At 32.1% G+C, this 23,450-nt stretch overlaps 1 protein-coding gene across 11 annotated transcripts in view; it reads right to left on the reverse strand.

Annotated features, from left to right (window-relative positions):
• LOC145972657 (pleckstrin homology domain-containing family G member 5) overlaps positions 1 to 23,450 on the reverse strand; it is an 85,676-nt gene that overhangs the window by 61,881 nt on the left and 345 nt on the right. The window contains exons 1-6 of one of the 11 annotated variants that reach the window (XM_083101418.1): positions 19,203 to 20,196; positions 17,291 to 17,446; positions 16,258 to 16,658; positions 13,021 to 13,111; positions 12,431 to 12,521; positions 9,382 to 9,469 (exon numbers count right to left, since the gene is read on the reverse strand). In XM_083101418.1, the coding sequence (XP_082957544.1) occupies positions 9,382 to 9,469; positions 12,431 to 12,521; positions 13,021 to 13,111; positions 16,258 to 16,658; positions 17,291 to 17,423 (804 nt within the window). In that variant the 5' untranslated portion in view covers positions 17,424 to 17,446; positions 19,203 to 20,196. Of the gene's footprint in view, positions 1 to 1,110; positions 1,828 to 9,381; positions 9,470 to 12,430; positions 12,522 to 13,020; positions 13,112 to 16,257; positions 16,659 to 17,290; positions 20,201 to 23,450 lie in introns of those variants that run through there. The other 10 variants (XM_083101416.1, XM_083101417.1, XM_083101413.1 and 7 more) reach the window with 10 other exon arrangements.

Genomic DNA, 23,450 nt, shown 5'->3' on the forward strand with positions numbered 1-23,450 from the left:
TTTAAACTTTTTGGCGTTCAAATAGGAAACAAAGCATTTGCAATCGTGCATGCGGATACCGCTAAACGTTCTGGAAATATTTCCTCTACGGCTATTACGGGATAAAAAGAAGATTATATATATCGTGCGCGGCAAATTATTAAGCGCAATGAAAAATAATATGTATCTTCCCATATTTTTGCTCCATTTTTCTGCTCGGCGTATGAAAGGCATGGATTAACCTTTCGCTTTCCTATATTCAGTAAATTTGGTAATTATATTCGCGCATTTAGAAAATATCTCATCACTATATAATCTCTCCTTTGTACAGATTTTTCGACAATGCTTTGAATAAATTATCAGTATTCGCAATAACATTGACATTATTGCAAATTATTGCAAAGTTTTGTTAAATAATCGGTATTTTTGCTAATAAAATGTTTATAAATCCTTGTTCATTGTTTTTACCAAATTAATATAAATAGTAAAACAGTAATATTCAATATTTAACATATATATAGCTTTACTTTTAATATATATGGCTTTTAGTTTTTACTGATTCTATTCAACAAAAAACTACATATATAAATATGTTGACAACTTGTTGTTGTTTAGTGATTACAGAATATTCATAATAAATATTTGCTATAAAAGAGAATAGCAAAATATTTATCATAAAATGCAAATTATTTATTAAACATACTGACTGGAAAAATGTATAAAAACACTGGAGCGATAAAAGCACATGTAGGTAAATATTTATATGAGTATTTAAATATATATGCCAATATTTTTTATTTTTTTAATAAATGAAATTACTAGAGAATTTCTGTAAAAATGATAAAAATATATTTTCTTGTACAATTAAAATTGGATATATATATATTTAAATTTTTTCCATCTATTCTTCTCTCTCTAAAATTTGTTTTATCGATTAAAAACTTTTATCACACCTATATCTCGATATATATGATAGAAATAATCTAACTTTTTTAATCGCGTTATTCGGTTATTGTTCAATAATCATTAATCACTCATGTTAATCAATATTCTCTCTATTAAGAATAATAGACTCGATTTTCGTTATTATATGAATCAGGCGCGCTCGCGCAAACATAGACGAGATATTACCTTTGATTTTCGTCGATGATGTCATTCTGGCAGTGGAACGTTCGTTTTGTCCAGTTTCTTTCGCTATTAGACTCTTTTTTTTTAAACTCGTTTTTCTAACAATACATTTACATTTTCTCTTTCAAACTATTCAATTCTTATTCTTACAATTGCTTTGCCCATTTTCATATTTCGTAAAAATATACTCTCGCGTATAATTTATTCTAATTGTTATTTTCTCTTAAGCTTTCTTTCCGAACGCGATCGATTCAATTCTCACAATCGTATATTCAGTGCACCCTATAGTTAATAAGATTATTCTGTCATATTTTATAAATCGAGAGAGACTGAATGGACTGCCCGACTATATATATATTCTCAGCTACGGAAATCTGCATCAATTTCCTCCTTTTATTGAACCACTTTTCTTCTCGTCGATCCTTTTCTCTCTTTCTCTATCCCTTTTCTTACTAGATCGGCCCTTTCAAAAAATGCCGTTCGCTCGAGTTTGATCTTTTTCTCGATCCTGCGTCGACTCGCTCGACGACAATCCAGTTAATGTCCCGCGACGATCTCCGATCCCTCCGATCCTTCGATTCCAGTCTCGTGATTGCTCTGCGGGTCTCGTTTAGCTTCACACGGGGGCGAGGGCGGCGTCGGTCCTGCCGGCGTTAGGTCGCGCGTCGCACTGAAGGGAGAATCCGAGAAGAGAGCGCGGCTCTCCTCGGCCGATATTTCGAACGCAACCACCTACCCCGCCGGCCGGTCGGCTCCGCGACGAGGGGATGCGCGAGCGCCGCTAGAAAACTACCCCTTCCTCGTTTGAGCGAGTGTAAGCTGCCCGCCAAGGACAACGTGTCGCACCGCGCCGTCCGTTCTACTCCTCGCTTCTAGGATCTAGAGAGTGCAAATCGAAATTGAAATTTTTTGTCTTGACTTAATGAGCGGAACATGTTTCGATATTCCGCGCATTGATATCTTCTTATCGCAGCGTCTCCCTTCAGCAATTTTTGTATCGTTGTTTGATTCATAAAACAATGTACATGCTTAGTCTGTCAATTAAATTCGTATATAATCACGAGGCTTATTAAAATTTTCATCTTAAATTTTTTTTATACTAAATCACGTTGAAAAATTTATTTCGCATTAAAATATCTCATTTATCTTGCAGTTTATAGTTTCAACGATATTTTTACGATATTTTGAAATAAAGTATTTTTCGTATCATTTTTTATTGTAACCCAGCTTGCGTATTTATCATATGAAAAAATATTTATCGCACGTAGCGGAATTTCTCGGAGAGAGAACATTTCATTGCTGCAATGTATATGAGCAATCAAATCACACGATCGAAATAGCATGTAGTACATTTGATTCGCATGTCGTTTGAGAGAATACTAGTGTGCTCTGTCTGTCTTTCTCTCTCTCTGTGTGTGTGTGTGTGTGTGTAATGCGGCTTAAAGAAATTAATACTCGTCTTTCATGCGAAAAATATCATAAATCATCCCCTTTAGGCGATTGCATTACTTTTTGCATTACACGAAATAAAATCGTTTGTAGAGGAATGGAGGGAAACGACGTTTTGTAGAAATGTAATATTACACCCCCATCATACAATTTGGTGTTTCTCTCACTATCTCAATTTTACATCAAAGCACTGTCAGTGGCTTTGGTTAACATCGACCAGTATTGCTCTTATCCGATCCGTATAATCCATTCTCGTTACCATGCTGGCAACGCTTCAAACGTACATGCGTTGGAGGACATTGTAATCCTTTGTCTGTGCTTGACAAGTACGATAATACAGCAGCGATAGGATTTTAACGACAGTTTTTGCGAAATAGATCGAAGAAGTAAGCTCAATCGGAATAATTATCTCAATGTTGAATGCGATACCGTGATATTTTTCAATGTTACAATACGTAGATTTTAATGGTTGATTTCCTTTAATTTATTGCGATATAAATTTTACAATATTTCATTCTGAACACAAAGCTTTCAAATTTAATTAAAACTCTATGAATAAATTGATAAAGATATAAATTGATTTCTTCTCATATATGCATATGCAATAGTTGATAATAATATTAAATAATATTAAAATACATAATTGATAATATCAAGTAATCTTATGTAGATTTATTTAACAATTCATGTTTTCCGCAATATGTAAAATATAAAAGTGCGAAGTTCACATATATGCGTACGATATGCGGAAGATGAGATAAAATCAAGGTACATAAAATATTTAAGCGTGTTTTAAATTGTCATATGTGTAAATAAAAGTATTCATATGTATAAATAAAGTGAACTAAAAACCAAAAGCATGCTTGCAGTTTACTCGTCGAAGCGAGAAGCGTGCAAAACGATAAAATTAAACCAAATACGATATCGAATGCCTCGATCAGATCACGTGTGTGTGTATATATATATATATATATATATATACACACACGTGATCTGATCGAGGCATTCGATATCGTATTTGGTTTAATTTTATCGTTTTGCACGCTTCTCGCTTCGACGAGTAAACTGCAAGCTTTTGATTTTCGGTTCACTTTATTTACACGTACCATGTGAATACAAATTTAAGACACGCTTAAATATTCTATATATCTTGATTTTATGTTATCTTCCACACATCGTCCGCATATATGTATATATATAGAGAGAGAATACGGAGAGAAAACAATATGGCGCATCGATATTCTATATTAAAGACATAAACAAATATGGCATAATACACCTTGAAATTTTTATTTTCTCGCATCTCGATAAATCATGTTTAATTCATCTGTTCCACCGCAAGAATTTATTGTATCTTTATTGCGAGCATTGTCAGATATATATGTTGGTGGTGAAACGCAAAACGCGAAACGAGATTATGTTCAACCTTTCTTGAATGGCAACTTGATTCGAGCGACCAGCGAGAACTGCATGTAATTGCGCGAGTTGAATTTTGCATAAAAAAATGGTTTCTTTTCTAATAAATAAAAGTACGGAGAGTTTTGCAAAAGTTTTGATCGTCTACTATAATTATTTCGATTAAACTATTTAAATGCGGAATTGTGCATTCAAGAGTTGATTTAATTTTATAATTAGATTAGCATTTAAAACGAAATCCTGACTTAAATAACCTTCTCATCCATCGATTTTGCATATATTTTTCGTATTTCTGATATATTTTTTATATTAAAACAAAAAAGGCTAAAATGATAAAAAAAAACTGTACTCTCATAGATTCTCTATATTATATTAATTTTTATTCTTCTTTGATCGCTGTCATATGAGAGTAATATTATATTTCGTTAAATTTTCTATTGTTAGGGATTTTCGTTAACGAAATACAACATGTCTTTCATATACACATATATAATAAGTTTAATTAGAATAATTAAATTTAATTAAAATAATTAAAACGAGACAATAAGCTGCGATGTTATAAATAATAATTTCATGCTTTTGTCTTGCAAAGTCTTCTGAAGTCCAAAGAGCTGATGCAAAACTCGAATGTAACGTTCAAATGTAACATTTCTTTGTAAGCGGATGAAAGGATAGAGTTGTGCAAAGTAAGTTCGCAAAACGTGCCGATAATCATAAACTTTATGCCGCTGCCCTCACACATCAGTAATTTAAATTCGTTTCAAAGCGCAACACTATTTTTGATCTTGTAATCTTTAATTGACGTGTATTTTTTGAATGTTTTATATTATAAAGATTTTTCAAATATGCTGTAAACTACAAATCTTTGTGAATATTATTAATATGTAGAAGCAATACATAGTAATCAAACTTTGTTCTTCTCTAGTAAACAACAATATTCAAAATGCAATTATTTTGCGGAGCAAAAAGTGCAAATTGTATGAAATAAAGCAAAAAGGGATTTATATTTGTCGCGTTTCCATTCGCCTCCGGCTTTTTCTAGATTATACCTTTAATGGCAAATTTAGTAAAATACAAAATCCGAAACGGGGAAAATCGAAAAATCGAAAGAGTAATAGATATTTTTTCGTTACTATTCTTTTCAATTATTATAACCAACATACAAATATAAAATAAACTTAATTTTAACATTTAAACAAATTGCAGATGAATTAAAAAATAATAAATAACTCGCGTAAATACATCACTAAAACAAGAGAAATATCTCAAGATAAATATTTTTATGGAAATAATTTTTCAAAATTTTCAATATATATTTCTTAACTATTTATTTTCGTCTTTCTGCCTCTATCACGGGTCCTTCTAAAGTTTCATGCATTTATCGAGAAAAGCATCCGGAACTGCATACCTTACAGATATTCTCGCGATGGGCTCGCCTACGATTTGATTTTAGCGCGACGTCTTCGGATGGTTGCCCGTGAAGACAAAGCTCGCAGTGACAGTGAATCGGACATCTGTCACTCGTCGAGATAATTATGAAAATAATGTTGCAAGCGTTTGTGCAATGTGTACAACTGACAGTAAAACGTAAACGTCAAAGTAACAGCAACTAATTTCCTTCAGCCACTGGTTAGTAATAGATATCTTTGTGATTAAGTCATAAATTAAAAATATATTAAAATAGTTTTTCTAAAATATACGCATAAATTATAAACATTTTTGTCTCTAAAAAATGTAATATACTACGACAATTTAACGTATAAAATTATTTTAGCTCTACAAAATGGATATTTCTTACTATAATTATCCCAATTATCATCCTATTATTTTTCAGTAATTATAAGTATTATTCTAGAAATATTTGTTGAAACTAAGCAGCATTCTATTCATACAGAAATACAAATGTTGAATAAACATATTCCTTGACGTATTATATCTCATTACTGAATAATGCTACCTTCCCTTGACAAGTAGAGACTTCTATGAAATAAGCATATTTGATTTCGCTATTCGTCTTTTGTATAAATGGATTCTATCAAGAAAGCACGTATTGCAAGTGTTCTCTTTAAAGGGCTATTTCTGTCGCTAGCTTCGCTTTTCAGCTAGACAGCGAGTGCTCAAAATGGAACAATAATTGCTTTAGTCTGAGGAAAGTCAAGAAACCGGCAATGCAACATCATTTACTATAACGGTTACGACTTGGCGTTATGCGAGCGCAATTCAACAAACGTTTATGCGCGTGTGTTAAGATTGGCAAAAGAGATACACATATATGCAAATTGCGTCCTTTCGCTGCGTTCGTAGCACATTCGGAATCTAGCACTCCTATTTGGAGGGCACAACGTAAGGATCTAGCATCCTTAACGTCTTTCGCGATAACTATAACGCAATGATATAATGTTCGCGCGCTATCAAAGTTCCCGTGTCCTTAATCCATAATCGTGATTGAACGGTAAGAGAGATACATCGTTATTGAAAATCGTTCGCGTGAGCGACGAAAAAAAAATATTAGCAGAGGGCGAGACGTTAAGACGGTCTTCCGCTCGAATTTATGCTACTATTAGACAGGATTAGAAGATACGATAAAAGTCGCGATCGACAATAAATCGTCCTTTCCTTCCTGCACCGCCCACAGTGATTTGGTTTAATCTACCGCCCGGGAAAACCGATCGCGGGCGCGGGTTTGGTCGACGCTTTCGGTTCAGTAGTAACGGTCGTATTTGGATCGGACGAGCTAGTAGTTGTGGTCGGCGTAATAGCCATTATCGACACGCAGTAGTTACGGTCGTGTATAATCCGTCGCGAGAAATTGACGCAAAAACCGGAGTGACCTTCTTCGTTTCATTCACGTGCTATTTTTCCCCTCTCGATCAATCATCTCGTATACTTTTCTGCCAGAGTTGGGAAGTAACGCGTTACTTGTAACGTCGTTACCGTTACCGTTACTTTTTTTCGGTAACGATCGTTACTTTTTTCTATCTGTAACGGTAACGGTAACGTCGTTACATTTTTACAGTAACGGTAACGAATTTAACCGTTACTTCTATCGTTACTTTAATTCTGTAATCCTGGATAGTATCCCCTTAGTAATTGAAAAATCTATTCCTATTACAAAACAGTTTGTAAATATTTTGGAAAATTATATATATGCATGATGTTTTTCTCTGTATTCATAAATCTAAAATTTCTAAATTACAGTAAATGAAAAATTGAATATGAAGAACATCAATGATGGAATAATTTATAATTATCGAATATATAAAAGTAATAATTATATTTTAAAATCAATTATAATAAATACTATAAAATATTTTAAAATCAATTATAATAAATACTATAAAATAATAATTATATTTTAAAATAAATTAATTTAATTTTTGTATTATAAAAAGTAACGAATCGTTACTTTCTTAGTAACGATAACGGTAACGAGTTACTTTTCAAAATTAGTAACGAGTAACGGTAACGAGTTACTTTTCACGAAAAGTAACGGTAACGGTAACGGGTTACTTTTTTGAAGTAACGTTCCCAACTCTGCTTTTCTCTCATTTCATCCAATGTCGTCGCGAAAAATTCTATTTAAGAATTTCACTTAAGATTAAAGAGATTTCTTGTTTTAAAATTGAATCGCAAAATATGTATTTAAGAATTGTCGATTCAAAAAATAATAATTTAACGTTTCTCCATTTCTTCAAAGATATATTTGATTTAGATAAAAAATATTTACGGGAAATTGCCATTGTAAATACATGTCGTTTCTTATAGTGTACTTTTTAAAATTTTGTTTTAAGATAGCAAATTTCATCAAAGTATTAATAATCTGAGTGAAACGACCATGTATTAAGACACAAAACGAGAAAAGTTATAATGATGAATAGAGCCAAGTTTTATATATATTGCGCCAATAAAAATTACGGAAAGAAGAGTGTACGATTGCAATACTCCGGCAACAGATAGAAAACATTTTCGGATGACACTTCTATTATGGGAACGCAAAGAATCCGTCCCCACGGACAGTCTGAGAGTAGCGCGAAGGGAAGGAAAAGGATGAATCGGCATGAAGAAACGAAAGGTGGCAGATGGATCTTCGAGGAAGACACAGTAGCGGATTTAGGGCATCAAGAGCCCTAAACTGAATGACAGAATCTCTAAACCTACGTATTACTCGAAGACAGATATCAGATTTATGGCATACGCTCCCGATGAAACGGAGCAAATATAACGAGTTATAATTAACAATTGAAATATATATAGTCTAATAATATAATACAAATTTAATTTTATAAATTAAATTTGTAAAAATTTGTATAACTGCTTGGATCACTGTGCTGGATAAATCCGCTACTGTACAATTGCGATGCGCGACTTTTGCTCTTATTTCCTCTTTGCTGCAGAGCTTCCCGTCTCTCTCCCACCAGTTTCTTCTCACCAGCTGACAGTAAATCTCCTGGCACTCGTCTATCGCTCTGAGTCCAAAGGACTGAAATCTTCGCTTTATCTCTCGGATACCAATTTGACCGTGTGTTTCTAGATATCTCGATTCGCGAGCGAGATCGAATCTCATATAAATATGAGTGAGATGAAAATTACGAATTGGTTGACCTTTAGTTATCGGTTCGTAGATTGACTTTTGTAATTATTCCAGTAAATTGTGCTGGCTTCAATATTCGGACCAAACGTGATGATGATTTAATTAAGATTAATATTATTTTCAATTGAGACTACATGCAGTATTCTTGTATTAAATAACAGTGAGTTTTGATAATTACATCTATAAAATTGAGGGGGGAACATTTGATTTATAAATAAATTAAAATAATCATCGATAAACTAATACGCGTTACATTAATTTAATATAAAACCTTTGAAGGAAATGTTTTTAAATAATAATCAACTTTATTTGTCGTTTTCAAAATTTTTTTAAATAAAAAGGGAAAATATCAAATCGATAATATACACTATTGTACGCTATGGAAAATACACGAGTAAAGTTTTTTAATATTATTGGAAGATTTATGCACGTGTGTGCGCTAAATATGTAAATACCATACGTGTACTTTAATTTACATTTTGTAAAGGAATGATCGTTTAGGTTACTCAATATTTGCATATATAGTGCATATGTATATTAATTAGATACTTGTATCTTGGAAATTATGTCTTGTCGAATTTATTTCGGTGAATTTAACAATGACTATTAAATAAATGTATGCAAGTTGGTCTTTCTATAGCGCGAGCTGAGGAATTATTATTTTTATTAAGTTCATCCTGCAGTACCAGCGGGAATATTGATTCAATTATATTATGATGGGGATTATTATACGGATTATTTTCTCAAAATAAAAAAGATGACATATCTGTACCGAGAATAATTAATTTGACAAAGAAAATGAAAAAAAAAAGACTCACCAAATGTTGCTTGATGAAATTTCCCAGCGGAGATAACTTTCGAACGCTGGATCTCAAGTTTCCCGGTTCGTTCCTGACCTGTTGCTCTCTTTCATGAAATCAAAAATATAGTGAGTTAATTAGATAAATTTGCATAAAATTCTGGTGACAAATTTAAAAAAAATAAGAACTTTTTTACGACAAACTGCATCGATATGTTTTCTAAATTAAAAAGCTACATTCAATTTTCATATTTTACTTTTAAAAATCTATTAAAAATTAACAATTTCTTAATATTTTTCACAATTCAAATAATGACATCTTTTTGCCTAAATTTTCAACAAAATCAAGAAAACATGAAAGTATTCTGAAAATATATTATTACAATAATTATATTTAAATTCATAAAAATGTGTGGCTTGAAATGGTCGTTGTCGGAAAATAAGTCGCGATTTTTGTCGGACTCTATTTCATTTCATGCTTATTACTTTGTTGCAAAATTATTGTACAGATATTTTTCAATGCTGTAATATTACGTGAAGCATGCAATATCTAGGTACTCTTCAGATTTTGAGATTTGCCAGAAAAACCGGGAATTTGTCACAATATCTTCGTCGACAATACCCGAGTACTGAGAATATGGCGACTTAATTCGATCCTTGTAGACATTCTTTAGTTCGTAGTTACTAATACGACCGAATTTTTTTCCCCAAAAGAAGAGTATTACGTCTAGAAGAAGGGGAGGGAATTGTAATAACAAAGAGCTAGAGTTAAAAAGATGAGCATGCGAGGAAATGTTTCATTCGCAAAATGTTTCATTTGCAACGGAATCTCTTACTTTCACAGTTACCCTTCCTTTCACCGCTTTCATTTGCGGAAAGGCGTTAAGCCCGGAGTCCAGAAAGATCTAAGAGGAAGGAGGAAATTTGCGAAGAATGGAATAGAAATGTCAGCCGATGTCTCACGTTTTCAGTATAGTAGACAATACGTAATATACCGGTGCAAAAAAGCAAGCAATACTGCCAACACGTTTCTTTATACTCAATGTTTAACAAAATACGATGTTCATTATGCAATAATTTTTTTCCTTTTCTATCCTTTTTCTTCCAAATAAGAAAATTGTTACGTAAACATTGAGATAATTTAATAATTTGCAAATTAAAAATATATTGTACAATTAATGTAATTTTTAAAAGATCAATAATATAATTTCTGAAAAGAAAAAATAGTTTTACTTAATACAAGTTCTTTCAATTGTCATAATACAATTCCATTTTTCGCAATATTTGTGGAATTAATCTAGTGATAACAAGAAACTAAAGTTTGCCTGCCGATTAATCAAGATGATCGACGAGTATTGATTTACTAAATCGCTATTGTGTCGCAGGATGTATTTTTCCAAATTTTATTGGCAATAAATGTCAAAAAAAGGTACAAAATACGAGTATACCGGCGGAGCACTGATGTGGAATATCAAAGAATAATGACTCAGAATCGAGGTGATGCATTGACTGGAAAATTGGGGAAGAATACCGATGAGCTTCGACTACGCCCCCCAAAATAGTTTCGCCTTCCCTTGCTTGTTCCCAAAATCGGGAAATAAAAATGCGGCAAAAATTCAATAATTACAAGAAGATTAACATTGACGCGATCTTGTGAATCTTCATGACTCATATTTGAAGATGTTTATTTTACTATAGTGACATTTATTTTTTTTACGATACACAAATAAATTTGACAACATTTCCAAGAGTGATACAGTTAAATATAAAAAACAAAGAGCAACTATAGTTATTATTATAGAAATTTGAATAAATTTAATTATATGATGTAATATAAACGCATCATCTAATAAACGTATTATCTATATAAATTTATGATATTTTTTCTGTTCTCAGATTACTGTCTGTTCCACTTTTAGACTTAAGACTTACAACGTCGATAGAATCTGGAAGAGTAACGCGTTCTCATGGCAAGCGTATACAACGATGTTTCGCGCGATTTAGGCTTTTATTTTACGAAAGCAAAGTACATAAATATTGCTGTAGTGAGAGAGCTTGATTTACCACGAAAATCTCTAAACTTTCGTTACCATTGCACGTGCAGTTGCTTCTCCAGAGAAGCTATTCATTTTGCCCGCGTTTAAAAAAAAAAGAAAAAAAAAAGAAAAGAACCGATAACTTGAAGAGAAAATACGCACGCGAATGAGAGATTCTATAACATTCGTAAAAATAATTCTCAAGAAACGAGGCGATGATTTAAAGGAATAATCTAAAAAATATAAACTGTAAAATACGCGATAAGATTCAAATATGTCGAGCATTTTTCGACGAGAATAAGGCAAAGGAAATTTTTTGACCTTTTCTCGCTCTCGCTATTCGTGTATATCAGGTCCATCGCAATTCTTTGACCACTGCAGTGATTTATCGCAGGTGGCGGTTTATTGACCTCTTTCCGTCTTCCTGTCTCTCATTCTTTTCAACTGTAATTTATTATCCTACCAATGAACCGAGTATTGCCGCACGAATATCCGTACGGGAGCGAATGGACGACGTTTTACGATCGTTTTCTGAAACGACGTTTTACAAAAGGATCCGCCACGAATTTTTAAGAACGACTATAGGTACGAGCAATCATTCGTTTGTCTTTATATTTCTTTCGCTTTTCTAATTGTCCAAATTCGTATCACAAAGTAATTATATAGTAATTATAGATAGTAAGAACAAATATTAAGAGTAAAACAAATGATTAGTAAAATGATTAATACGTTGACAATTGATTTTCACGATTTTCGGAGAATTTTTATGAAAAAATAATAAATTTGTATTTTAGGCAGTCAAGCGAAAAGTAATAAATTCGAGGATTATGGAATAAAATGCGAAATCTCTCATTAATAATCTACGGTCTTTATAAATTTTGTAGCTTTCAAATGTTCAATTAAAACATTCAAATATAGAAACGCATTTAATATAATAATTAAATTATTATAGACGTCAAAAATAAAATATTTAAGTATAAAAGTGATTAAAATATTACGAATAAATAAATAAAATAAATCATTTAAACTCACAGTGGTAGTTTCGTTTCGTTGTCATCTATGTCAATAACAGAGCGACTCAAAGCAGGAAGACTACTCGCTTCGTATGGCAGATTAGTTAGATCTGAAAAAAGATAAAAATATCTTTCTCAAAAGAGCATGTTGATGAGCAGTGCATGTCGCTTATATGAATTTCGCGTAGAATAAAACTTAATCTTGTCCAAGAGAAGAGAAGGGTATAATCCCGGGATACGGAAAAATTAAGTTAGCCAGGCCGACCTGACTCCTATATTCTTATGAAAAAAAAGCTAAGTGAAATTTTGTTGCACGTGCTTTGTCGCGTGACAAACTTTGTGACAATAAATCACTTTATGAAAATTAGACGGATAATTAATTCTAAACTCAGAGAAATGACAAAAGTGAAGGATTAAAACTATGCTATGACGAAAAATTAAAAAAAGCATAATTTCTATGTTATGTTGAAAGATAAAAAAATAATACAAAGAAAAATGAAAATTGTAATATTTTTATTTATCCACTTAATTTCGTCTATACTAATCATTTCGTATTCTAAGTAATTATGTAATCGTCATCTAATTAATAATAAACAGTTGTATATTCACCTATATTGGAGTGATAATAATCGCTGTGTCGTCCATAAGGAGGTGCCGCTGGATGCGAGAGAGTGTTTACTCTTCGTCTAAAATTCGTTGCCTGCAAAATGAAATAAAGACATTTCATAAATCCCACTTAAGAACTCGTATCGTATACGTTCGGAAGAAGTCGCGAAAATTTTCATCTCTTACGCTATTGATAAATTATTTCCATCAGCAACCGAAAGGGAAAAAACAATCGCAGAAAAAAATAAGCTACGAGAAGTCATCGCGTGTGAGTTCTTCCTGATTTCGATAAAGGATTCATACGATACTCGGAGCTTTTCCTTCTCGTTCTTTTGTCGGGATTGAGACTTGCGTCCTGTTAGAAAGAAGGATCTAGTACGGTCGTCGAGTCGAGAGCTTTTTGCTTTTTATTCAGAGTCTATCTCCACCGAGAAATCGATAGGGTTTTTATATATTAAACTTTTGGTACAGACACAAATCTTCTTCTTCAGTATGACTGGTTTACGAACGGAAAAAAGAAACTGAAGATAAATAAAAGAAAAATATATTATTTTTGCACGATACGTATATATATATATATATTTGTTTATGACTACTTTTCTTTTCTGTAAGAATTAATCGAAGATATCAAATACTGTAAAATTTCTACAATTAACTTTCTTTTACAAAAAAATTATTTGTATAAGAGTTTTTTCTTCTTTTTCTAAAGAGTTTTTATTTTGTAGTTACAATAGAAAGAGGGGAAAAAATATTAATTAAATACTGCTTTACAAGTAAATATAAATATTTCCGTATGAATATTTCTTATGTAGCAAGTATAAATTTTAAAATTTGTTTTAACCAGAGCTATTACCGAAAATCATCATTATAATTTACAGTATGTGTGGCTAATTCACATTAATAAAAAACACTTGGTACATATGAATAAAATAATAAATGTGCACACAGCAAGATGAACATAAAGCCGAAGTATCTAGAAGGATATAGGTTGCGAAAAACTGAAGATGTACAAAACTTTGGCACCATTCAACAGCTATCCTCACCATTAATTTTCAACGTGCAAACAGGATGAGTTTTCCGCCAAGTTTTCCGAGAGCAAAAAGCACTTACGCGGAAGAGAGGCAGAAGTCTCATTACGTTCGCAAATTTTTCATTAACCAGCTACGTAAATAGCACCCGACATTTGAGAGACTGCAAAAGTCTCCAACTATCTTGTCAAGTACATGAGATTATTGCTTTTCCGTGATGAGTCGCGAGAAATTGAAATTTTCCGACCTCCGTCGGAGACATTCAATTTTCATCTCACTTGCAAATGTCTATTATAGGTATCGCTAATGGCAAATTATTCATCGTTTACTAATGATTATTCATTCATTTGGCTATAATTTCATGAATATGAATAATTTGATCCAATATTTGTCACATTGAGAAATTAGTCAAAATTCGCGTGAAATGATCAGGTAAATAAATTAAGACAATTATAATACAGTAAATCAAAAGTTTTTCAAGTCGAATAAATTGCAAATTTACAAATGGCACTGTTATATCAGCGTATTAATGAAATTTTTGAAACATATTCTCGTCGATTGCAAATTCAGTGAGTTTATCTCGTCAACAAGTAATTGCTACATTTTCGGAGATCAACTAGCAGCAAGATAATTCGCAAATCAAATTGTCAATAAGACAGCAGAAATTAGTTGATGAATTATGTTCACAAAGTGCGATTGTATCACATTAAATGTAGTACGTATACAAATGGGTTAAATGGTTAATTTAACCAGTTTCGCGTGCAAGATCCAGATCTGATACATAAAGCCGCGATTCAGGTGTTGGATTCCTATAGAACAATAGCTTCGGTTAGAATTCAGAAATCTCGGATACGCTTCTCCCGCGAAATCCTCGTTTACGCTATGATTCTCAATCTCGAATAAAACTAAATTTAGAATTCAAAAAGCATCAGCGTATTCTCTACCGCAAAAACATTTCACAATATTGAATCAACCTTTAATTCTTTAAATCCCTAAATATTTTTTATGTAAATCCAACAATTTCAATTTTATCATTAGCTTTCAATTAAATTTGTATGGACATTTGCCGATATTGCGAGGCAAACAAAATTAGAAATTATTAAGATGATTAACAATTACATATTTAAATTTTAATTTTGAGGCCGTGCATACTAATTTCATTATATAATTACATTTTGACAAAACTAATCAATAATTTTCGCACGCGAATATCGAAAATTCTTCATTAAATTGCCATTGGCATTTTACTCACGATGTAAACCGATAATTTTGTTCGCTCATGTACAGCATAGAATCTCGCTGAAAGTTTCTGGCAAAAGTTTTCCTTTTTTTTTCTACGAGATGGGAGCTCGTGAATAAAAAATTGAGGGCGACACCGGCAGAAAAAATTACTCTTTCTCTGGGACTCGCTAAAAGTGGAAAATCTGATTCAATGATTAAGCGAAAATTTCGCCGAGTTTTCCCGTGCCACAATCCTCCAAGATACGAGAACCTGCGGTCTAGTAAAAAATTGTAAATTGAATAAAGCTCCTGGCGGGTCCGGGGAGGAAAAAAACTCGCGGTGCGAGTAATGGGATACTGATAAAGATTGCGAAGGGATACTGATAAAGGCGCGAATACGATCTCATTAATCTTTCTGAATCGAGTTTAATGATATCCAGATAGCACGTCTTTCGCAAGTTCGTAGAAGACGATAAGAATCGCATTTAACTATTAATTATGCTCCGATGCGACATGATATGCAAAATGTGCTAAATCGAAATTGTCACCTCGCTTTAATATCGTGTATTAAATTAGATCAAATTAGTCATAATTAATTGACGGAAAAAGAAGAAAAAATAAATATTGAAGAGAAAAATATTTTATGATAAGAGAGCGAGACCTTTACCTAACATTCGAGAATTACGCAAAGTTCGTAAATTACTTGATTAATAATATATGTTACTTGGAAAGGAAAAGAAATTTTCCAAATTTTCAAATGAAAAACATTCTCAAGATTCGTTCCTACGAATAATTTTCAATTATTATTTTCTATATCTTTCTATCATTCTCAATTAGCCGTCGTTTCCCTAAAATATCTCTTCTAAAACGATAAAAAAAATTACAGGCCTTTAGGGAGCAACTTTCAACTGTGAATTTGCCTGATCTTTGTCATTTCTTTCACGAGGGTCGGTTTATGATTTCTTTTTCTAAAATAACGAGAGATCCTTACAGGATTCTTCTCCATGAGAAGACTGCGCGTCCTGATAACCTGCACCCTGCCATCGAAGACACTCTCTTCAAAGGTGCCCGCGCTCTTATAATCGTCGACCACATCGACGCGTTCGTCCTCTGCCAGCGAGCTGAGACTGTTGTACCACTGCACGCTGTTAGTCCTGTAGGGCTTCGAGGACTCGTGGCTGCGATGAAGATCTTTGCTGAAGCTCAAGCTGCGCCTAATCGGCTGCAGACCGCGATTTATCGCCGCCGGTAAATCGGCGCTCCCTTTTAACAACGCGCCGAATTTCCGACGGAACGATGCGCGCCGCTCGAGTTTCCCGCTCGAGCTGTCAACATCCTTCGACGAGCTTTCCTTCGACGCCGGCCTCTTAACGCCAGAGGATTTTTGACGCTCTGTTTCGACGGATGATGCGATGATATTAATAAAAAGCTTCAACTTTTTCACATATATACGCGCGATTCTTTCTTCGAAATTAACGCAACTATTTTTTTTTCAATTACAATGTATATTACACATGAGAATATGTTGCAATGAATTAAACAATAATTTGGTGTTTTTGTTCTATACATGTACACGTTAAATATCTATGATATAATTTATAATTATTTTTGTTGCTTTAAAGATACTCATAGCTCACTATTATAACTATTTATTATATATCTGAATCAAATAATTTATAAACTTCTCTGTATCTGTTTTAATATTAATTCAAATTAAGAAAGTTATAAAAATGAATTACTATTATTGTTGATTTCAAAATTTGAGATTATTTCCTTAAAAACAATATTAAAAAAAGATTAATCTGTTATTTAGCTAAGATATTTTTGATACTTTTTATTGAAAAAATAATAATCTCTTAATGATGTGTTACATCGATTTAACTCGGATATTAGCAACGCAAGTTATCACTTTCTTGACAGTTTCGACATTTGACAGAAATCAGCATTATCTCTACAGACTGCTAACGCTTCTCGTATATCAAGAATTTTGCAAAGAGCGATTAATAATTCAGCGCTCTGCGCACCTGCTTCCTGTTTGCATTCCTTCGCGAGATTTCCCTGCTGCAGCACATTTGCACTCTCGTCGATGCAATTCGCTTTGTGCTTCGATTTGGCCACTTTTTTCGTAGATCTCTTCGTTTCCTTGTTCAACGTCATTTTTGTCTCGCACTACGATCAATCTGCACTTACAATCAGATAATCACATTTAACAACTATGGCAAACTCTATGGCACGTTTAATTTTAATCAATCCATTGACCTTTCATATCCGTGTTTCACAATCGTGCACAGTACGTGTCTTTTAATCGTAATTTACGCGCGCAGAACAAATTCTATGTTAGATAGTATCACTTCGATAACGACAAGTTATCGTTGCAACGTATATCGGTAATATCGCGTCCACTCGTGTCTTTTTACTTTCCGTGTATTTAACGAAGCCTGGAAGTTGAGATAAAATCGATCCATCGCGCCATCAAAAGTTAAAAACTTTCTTAACCGCCTTTAAGCCTGCTGATCCGATTTACAACCTCATATCTGCCACTGTTTTTTTTAATGTTCTCCTACCGTACTTTTAGCCGATACGAAGCGATATTGCGGAATTGAACGTGCGAGTTTTTTTTTAAATAGAAAGCACTTTCATTTCTTAAGTGTCGCAATTTTACGAAAGTTTTTCAAACCCTCTCAATGTTTATTTGTTTTAAATGCCCTAAATGTCTTAAGCGTTTCGAAAGAAATTTTTTGAAAATTACAAAATTAAAATTACAATTGTATAGAAATCAAGCGAGCAAATTCTTCATCTACCAAGAGAAGATCGCGTATTCGTTCTTTACTATATTATTCATGTTATCTCACCATTATGTTCATAATTTATCTCTTGATTCCAATCGAACGATCAATTACCGAAACAAGACTTACTACTCAAGTGAAAGACATTGCTTATCGTACTGAAGAAAAATTAACGTCTGTTCCATTATTAAACCGAAAGTAATTTAAACATTATCAAGAATATTATACAATTTTTACGAAAGAAAAATTAAATTAATTTTAAATTTATTTTATAATACATATACTAAAAAATATTTATATAGAAAGAAATATAAAAAATATTTTTTATATCAATATTCAAAATTTACGTCAATTCTAATTGTCAAAGCAACTGACATTTATTTGTTAAAAAATGATATAATTATCTATATAACTTTTTAATCAGGGTATAGAGTAATTCGCATACTTTCTATTTTATCACTCAATCAATTGCATCGAAGATAAAGTATGAGGCAAAGTTTGAATTTTAATTGCATTGCATTTGATCGATGATGTACTATTATATTTTTTATGCGGCTCTTATCTACGAGCTTGTTAACGGAATATTCCTGGCTGGGAAATTATGCAAAATAACATGTACATCGTTTCATTTCGTCGCATTAGAGAAGTTGTTTGAAACAATCCACACGTTCCATAATTATAGTTTATATGCTTTGTTTCAAAGTCGAATATACATTATGTTATGTGGGCCCGGATGCATTACTATTTCCCCTCGTAGCACTATTTTAATTTTAATGTAAATGAACAAATTATGTTACAGAAATATAATATTGCAAAACAGACTGACTGCAAACAGAAAGATTATTTATTACAATGGATCTTTAAAGCGATAAATAAATTTTTTTAAAGAGCAACTTTTTTAAATTTTTTCTTTATCAACCAATCTGAAAATATGACTTTGATAAGTTTGTTCGCTATTAAATTGATGCAGTAAATATAAAGATCCTTACGTGATAAAGGTAACATTGCATGGTTTCATCGAACGATTCGCAATACATCGCGAATTTTTTGTGCAGAAATTTCCACAAGAATTATGATAAAACAGCACTCAAACTATGTCCCGCGAAATTAACGCACTATTCATTATAATTGTTATCACTCGTTTTGTTACCTTGAACATTACAATGCATTTCTGCATGAAATTATTGACCGTTTTATATATTCCAATGCATACATCATTCTAATATATTGTTTAATTTCTTGCACAATCAATTGAATAATTTATTTTAGCGATATGTTTTTTAAATAATAAAAATAATTTTAAAAGTTAAGTTTGCTTTTTTGCTATAATTTAAATTAATTCACAGTTTATTATATATATAATTATATAATTGTGTAATTAATTGATAATAACATATTTTGCGATTTATTATTTCCGATTTCGTGCTTATCTTTTGACACTAATAAATTCTTGTCAAGTTTCTCGGACACTTTTGTACGCCTCAGGACTCTCTGCTTACAGACTCCGGAATAAAACTGGTAATCTATGCTGGTTATCAAGCACTTAATTATACTTTACATCGTATCTTTACGTTCTTTCCCACTCTGCAAAAATAATAGCGTTGAGTCTAACAGAATTAGCATGATTACGGCTAAATTGCTCAGTCGAATCCATATCTGGAGCGCGTAATTCACGCGCCTTGCGCGTTCGCATATATGCAATATTGCGAAATTATCGGCGAGAAAACGGATTATAAGTCTGGTTAATCCTGGCCACGATAAGCCCGCAACGGACTGCATTTTGTTATCAGGCGGTCGCACGGCGAGTTCACGGGTAGCACACGATAATAACGTGACGACGCAACGGCAATTATTGCCGCCGGAATAAAGTGCGTTCTCAGACGTCACTGTTTAATGCATTCGAGAATCAGCCAACCGTGTCTTCGACAAATATTTGCCGACATTGCCTCGCGCTTAATCGCGACAATCAGTCGCATCGGGTTTACTGGGATAAATTTCGCGTAGGCGATATATTAAATTTCCGCAAAATTCATGACTCGACATTCGCACGCGGACAAAGCACAGATTTTTAGGATAATTCACCACGTACTTAATTCGATATTAATCACTGATTGAAGATAAATTCTGCTCCATATTTGTATCTTTTTCTGTTTACAACTTTTATTAGAGATGTGACTCTTATCTTTTATTTTTCAGATTGAAAGATTAAAAACAGATTAGCTATTTTAATCAAAATTCTTCGCTAATAATTAAATATTGAATCGATAAATAATAATATTGAGACATTTTCATTCATCTTGTCGCACGTGTCTGTTTACACACTTACAAACTGCATTTTAAGAAAAGATAATCGTAGGAATGTATATTCCAAGAAGTGAAGAAGATAATGCGTTATCATGTGATTGCAGCATGTATAGAGAAATTACACGTTACATGTTACGTAATGATTTGTCATGCTGCACATCAGATCTATAAAATTGAAGGATACGGCGAAATAATTAAAACGCAATTTCGATATTGAATATTATTTGTGAGCAGCTCGACTTGCGAGCTAAAACGAACATGCAAAATGTGATTTTAATTGATATGGAAATCAAATGTAATTCAATCTTCCTTGCGGATAATTTTATATAGAATCAAAAAATGCAAATATGTAGGAAAAATTTGCCGAGTATTATTCTGAGAAATGAATCAGAGATGAGTCGCTGTAATGAATTGCGATTTGACACATCTACCGTCAATATTAATCTGAAATTGAATTCACTAATTCAATAGTCATCTATGAACCCACATAAGTTATAGTGTGCAACGTAAAGCCATTTAAAGCCATTTCGCGAACGTAATATATATTTCGCCCTTTATTATATACATTATCTTTTAGATTATGAATTTTATTTTGTATCAAATTCTTTTGAAGAGAATTTGTGTATATCTGTCACCATTCATATATAAGTCGCTTGAGATAGGAAATACTTTACTGCGATATACGCAGATTATTATCTAGAGAATTAAATCTATCAATCATGGAGAAAATGCAATCTCTCTTTCTCTCTCGACGAAAACTAAAATCATTTCGAAAAAAAATTGTCTTCATACAATTTTTTAATTAAATAATTAATTTTAAAAACACTTTGATATCATCAATTTTAATATTATTTTTACGATTTTTTCTTAAACGTCTATTCTTCTCGATAATTATTGATATTAAATATGTACAACAGAACGTTTTACACAAATAGTCACGGCATGTTCGACTCGCTGATTTCATTCGTATAATTCCGTCGATTCAGTTTCTCTTTCGTCGCACTAATAGCGTACAAAGTCGATAGTAAAATCGGTTAAGGTTAACAATTTATCAACAATCGTACGACTTGCACAAGAAGAAAATTCGATCGGTCAGTTGATTCATAATAGTAATAAAATGCGAATCTTTGTTTCTCTTGTTGCATCGAATATTATATTAATCCAACCGACAGTTTTTACGGACACAAAAATAGAAAAAGTATAGATAACTGCAATTTTATCGGTTCGATTTTTATTTTTGCCGTGAAATAAAATGCCAGAGAATCTTTATGAGAGAAATCCGTGTCAAAGGAAACCGCGCAAACCTGCAAAGGTTTCCCTTTTAACCGCATTAATCGTTCATTTTATCGATAAACTACTAGAAATGTAAGTGCAAATCGAACGCTACTTTTATTTCGTCATGCAACTCGCTCAAACGTTAAAATATTTTAGATAATTTACATACATACGATTACGCGCGATATTTTTATTGTTGTTTGAGTTTTCACTAACTTGGGCTTATCGAATCGTAGAATTATCATCATAGAATTCCCATCGATTTTAACGCGTATCACTTATATATTTTGTTATATATGTTATATTTTATAATATTATATATTATTTTAATTTATTATATATTATATATTATATTGTTAAAATATTAATTATTTTATGATTGCAATCGCAATTTATGTGCGAGAATTTCAACGATGCTAATTTTATATTTATTACAATTGCAAATATCTCCGCGTATTTAACATATCTCGTCGATATTTTCGATAATTCTTTTTGATTGCGTATCATTATTCGAAATAATTGTGATATTTACAAATATCATTTCACTGGATGACTGATGTTTATTCGAGAACCGAATTATATGAAAAAATTTCATCTATAATATCTTCTAAAATATCCTTCTAAAATCAAATGTACGTCGGTATTTTGCACTCGCGTTTCTATACTTTTCACTATAGAGTAGTAAATTCCACCGCTTCTTTTATTACACCTCTGTACGACTAATTTCACAAGATAAGGTATACCGAGCTAATTCAAGGCTATTCGTTATCGAATCACATGATAATACAGTTATATTGAAATGTTCTATTGACACTAATTCAGTTTACATTATATGTATATTACGTTCAATAATGAAAAAGAGCCGTTCGCGACAATTCCTGATTCTCTCTTTTCTTGTCGATCTTTTCTTTTCGACTCTATTTTTTCCAGGCAATCAATGGAGCAGAATAAATGTGACACGCGACGATAAAACCGCGCTTTGCCGACTGACGAAGGTGCTGCTTCATTATTAGCTCGACATTATTATAGCTGATAATAAGCCACGTAATTGATAAACAACCGAGACGATCCAAAGAAAATGAGAAGAAGCTGGTTATACATAATATTTGAGATAAAGTGTAACAAATGAAAGAATTCCGTGAGGATTTGCCGCGAATTTTATACATTTGCTTATTATTTTCAATTATTTCTAATTATTTAAGGAAAAAAATAACTTCAATGCCTTGGAAATTCCAAGTATAAAGAAATGAGGTAGAGAATTTTTCATACATTTTGTATATTTATCTTTAGTATTAATTACGAGGTGTATAAAATAATAAAAATAATAGTATCGACAAACATTTAATACAAACATTTAATAAATAAAATAATAAATTTTTTTTGTGCGTTTTATGCATGTAAAGTTAAGATAATTTTTAATCTACTTATAGACAAGATTTGTTTGATGCACAAAAATGTACAATAAAAAAGAACGTTTTTATGCGATCATCACAGGAATAAATTAAACGAAAAAAAAAACGCTTCCGCATTTTCTTTTCTTTTTCTTGGATCGCATTTTACTCATTTTTTTACGCGATTCACGATGATTCTTATTGATATTATCTCACTTTCTCGGCTGCGACCTAAAATTAAAGTATTTTGATTTATTATCTTTTTACTTCCAAGATAGATTGATTTTATTCACTCGAGAACTGATGAGATAGTATATATCATAAGATTTAGCTTAATTAATACAAATTCTAAAACTTTTTACTTAAAAACCAACCATTAAAATTAATTAAATCAAAGATTATAAAATTTTAATATCAGTTTCGCTTCG

This window comes from Camponotus vicinus, unplaced genomic scaffold (genome assembly GCF_025532165.1).
Source record: "Camponotus vicinus isolate PSW18456_S1 unplaced genomic scaffold, iyCamVici1.0 SCAF_6, whole genome shotgun sequence".
Lineage (NCBI taxonomy): Eukaryota > Metazoa > Arthropoda > Insecta > Hymenoptera > Formicidae > Camponotus > Camponotus vicinus.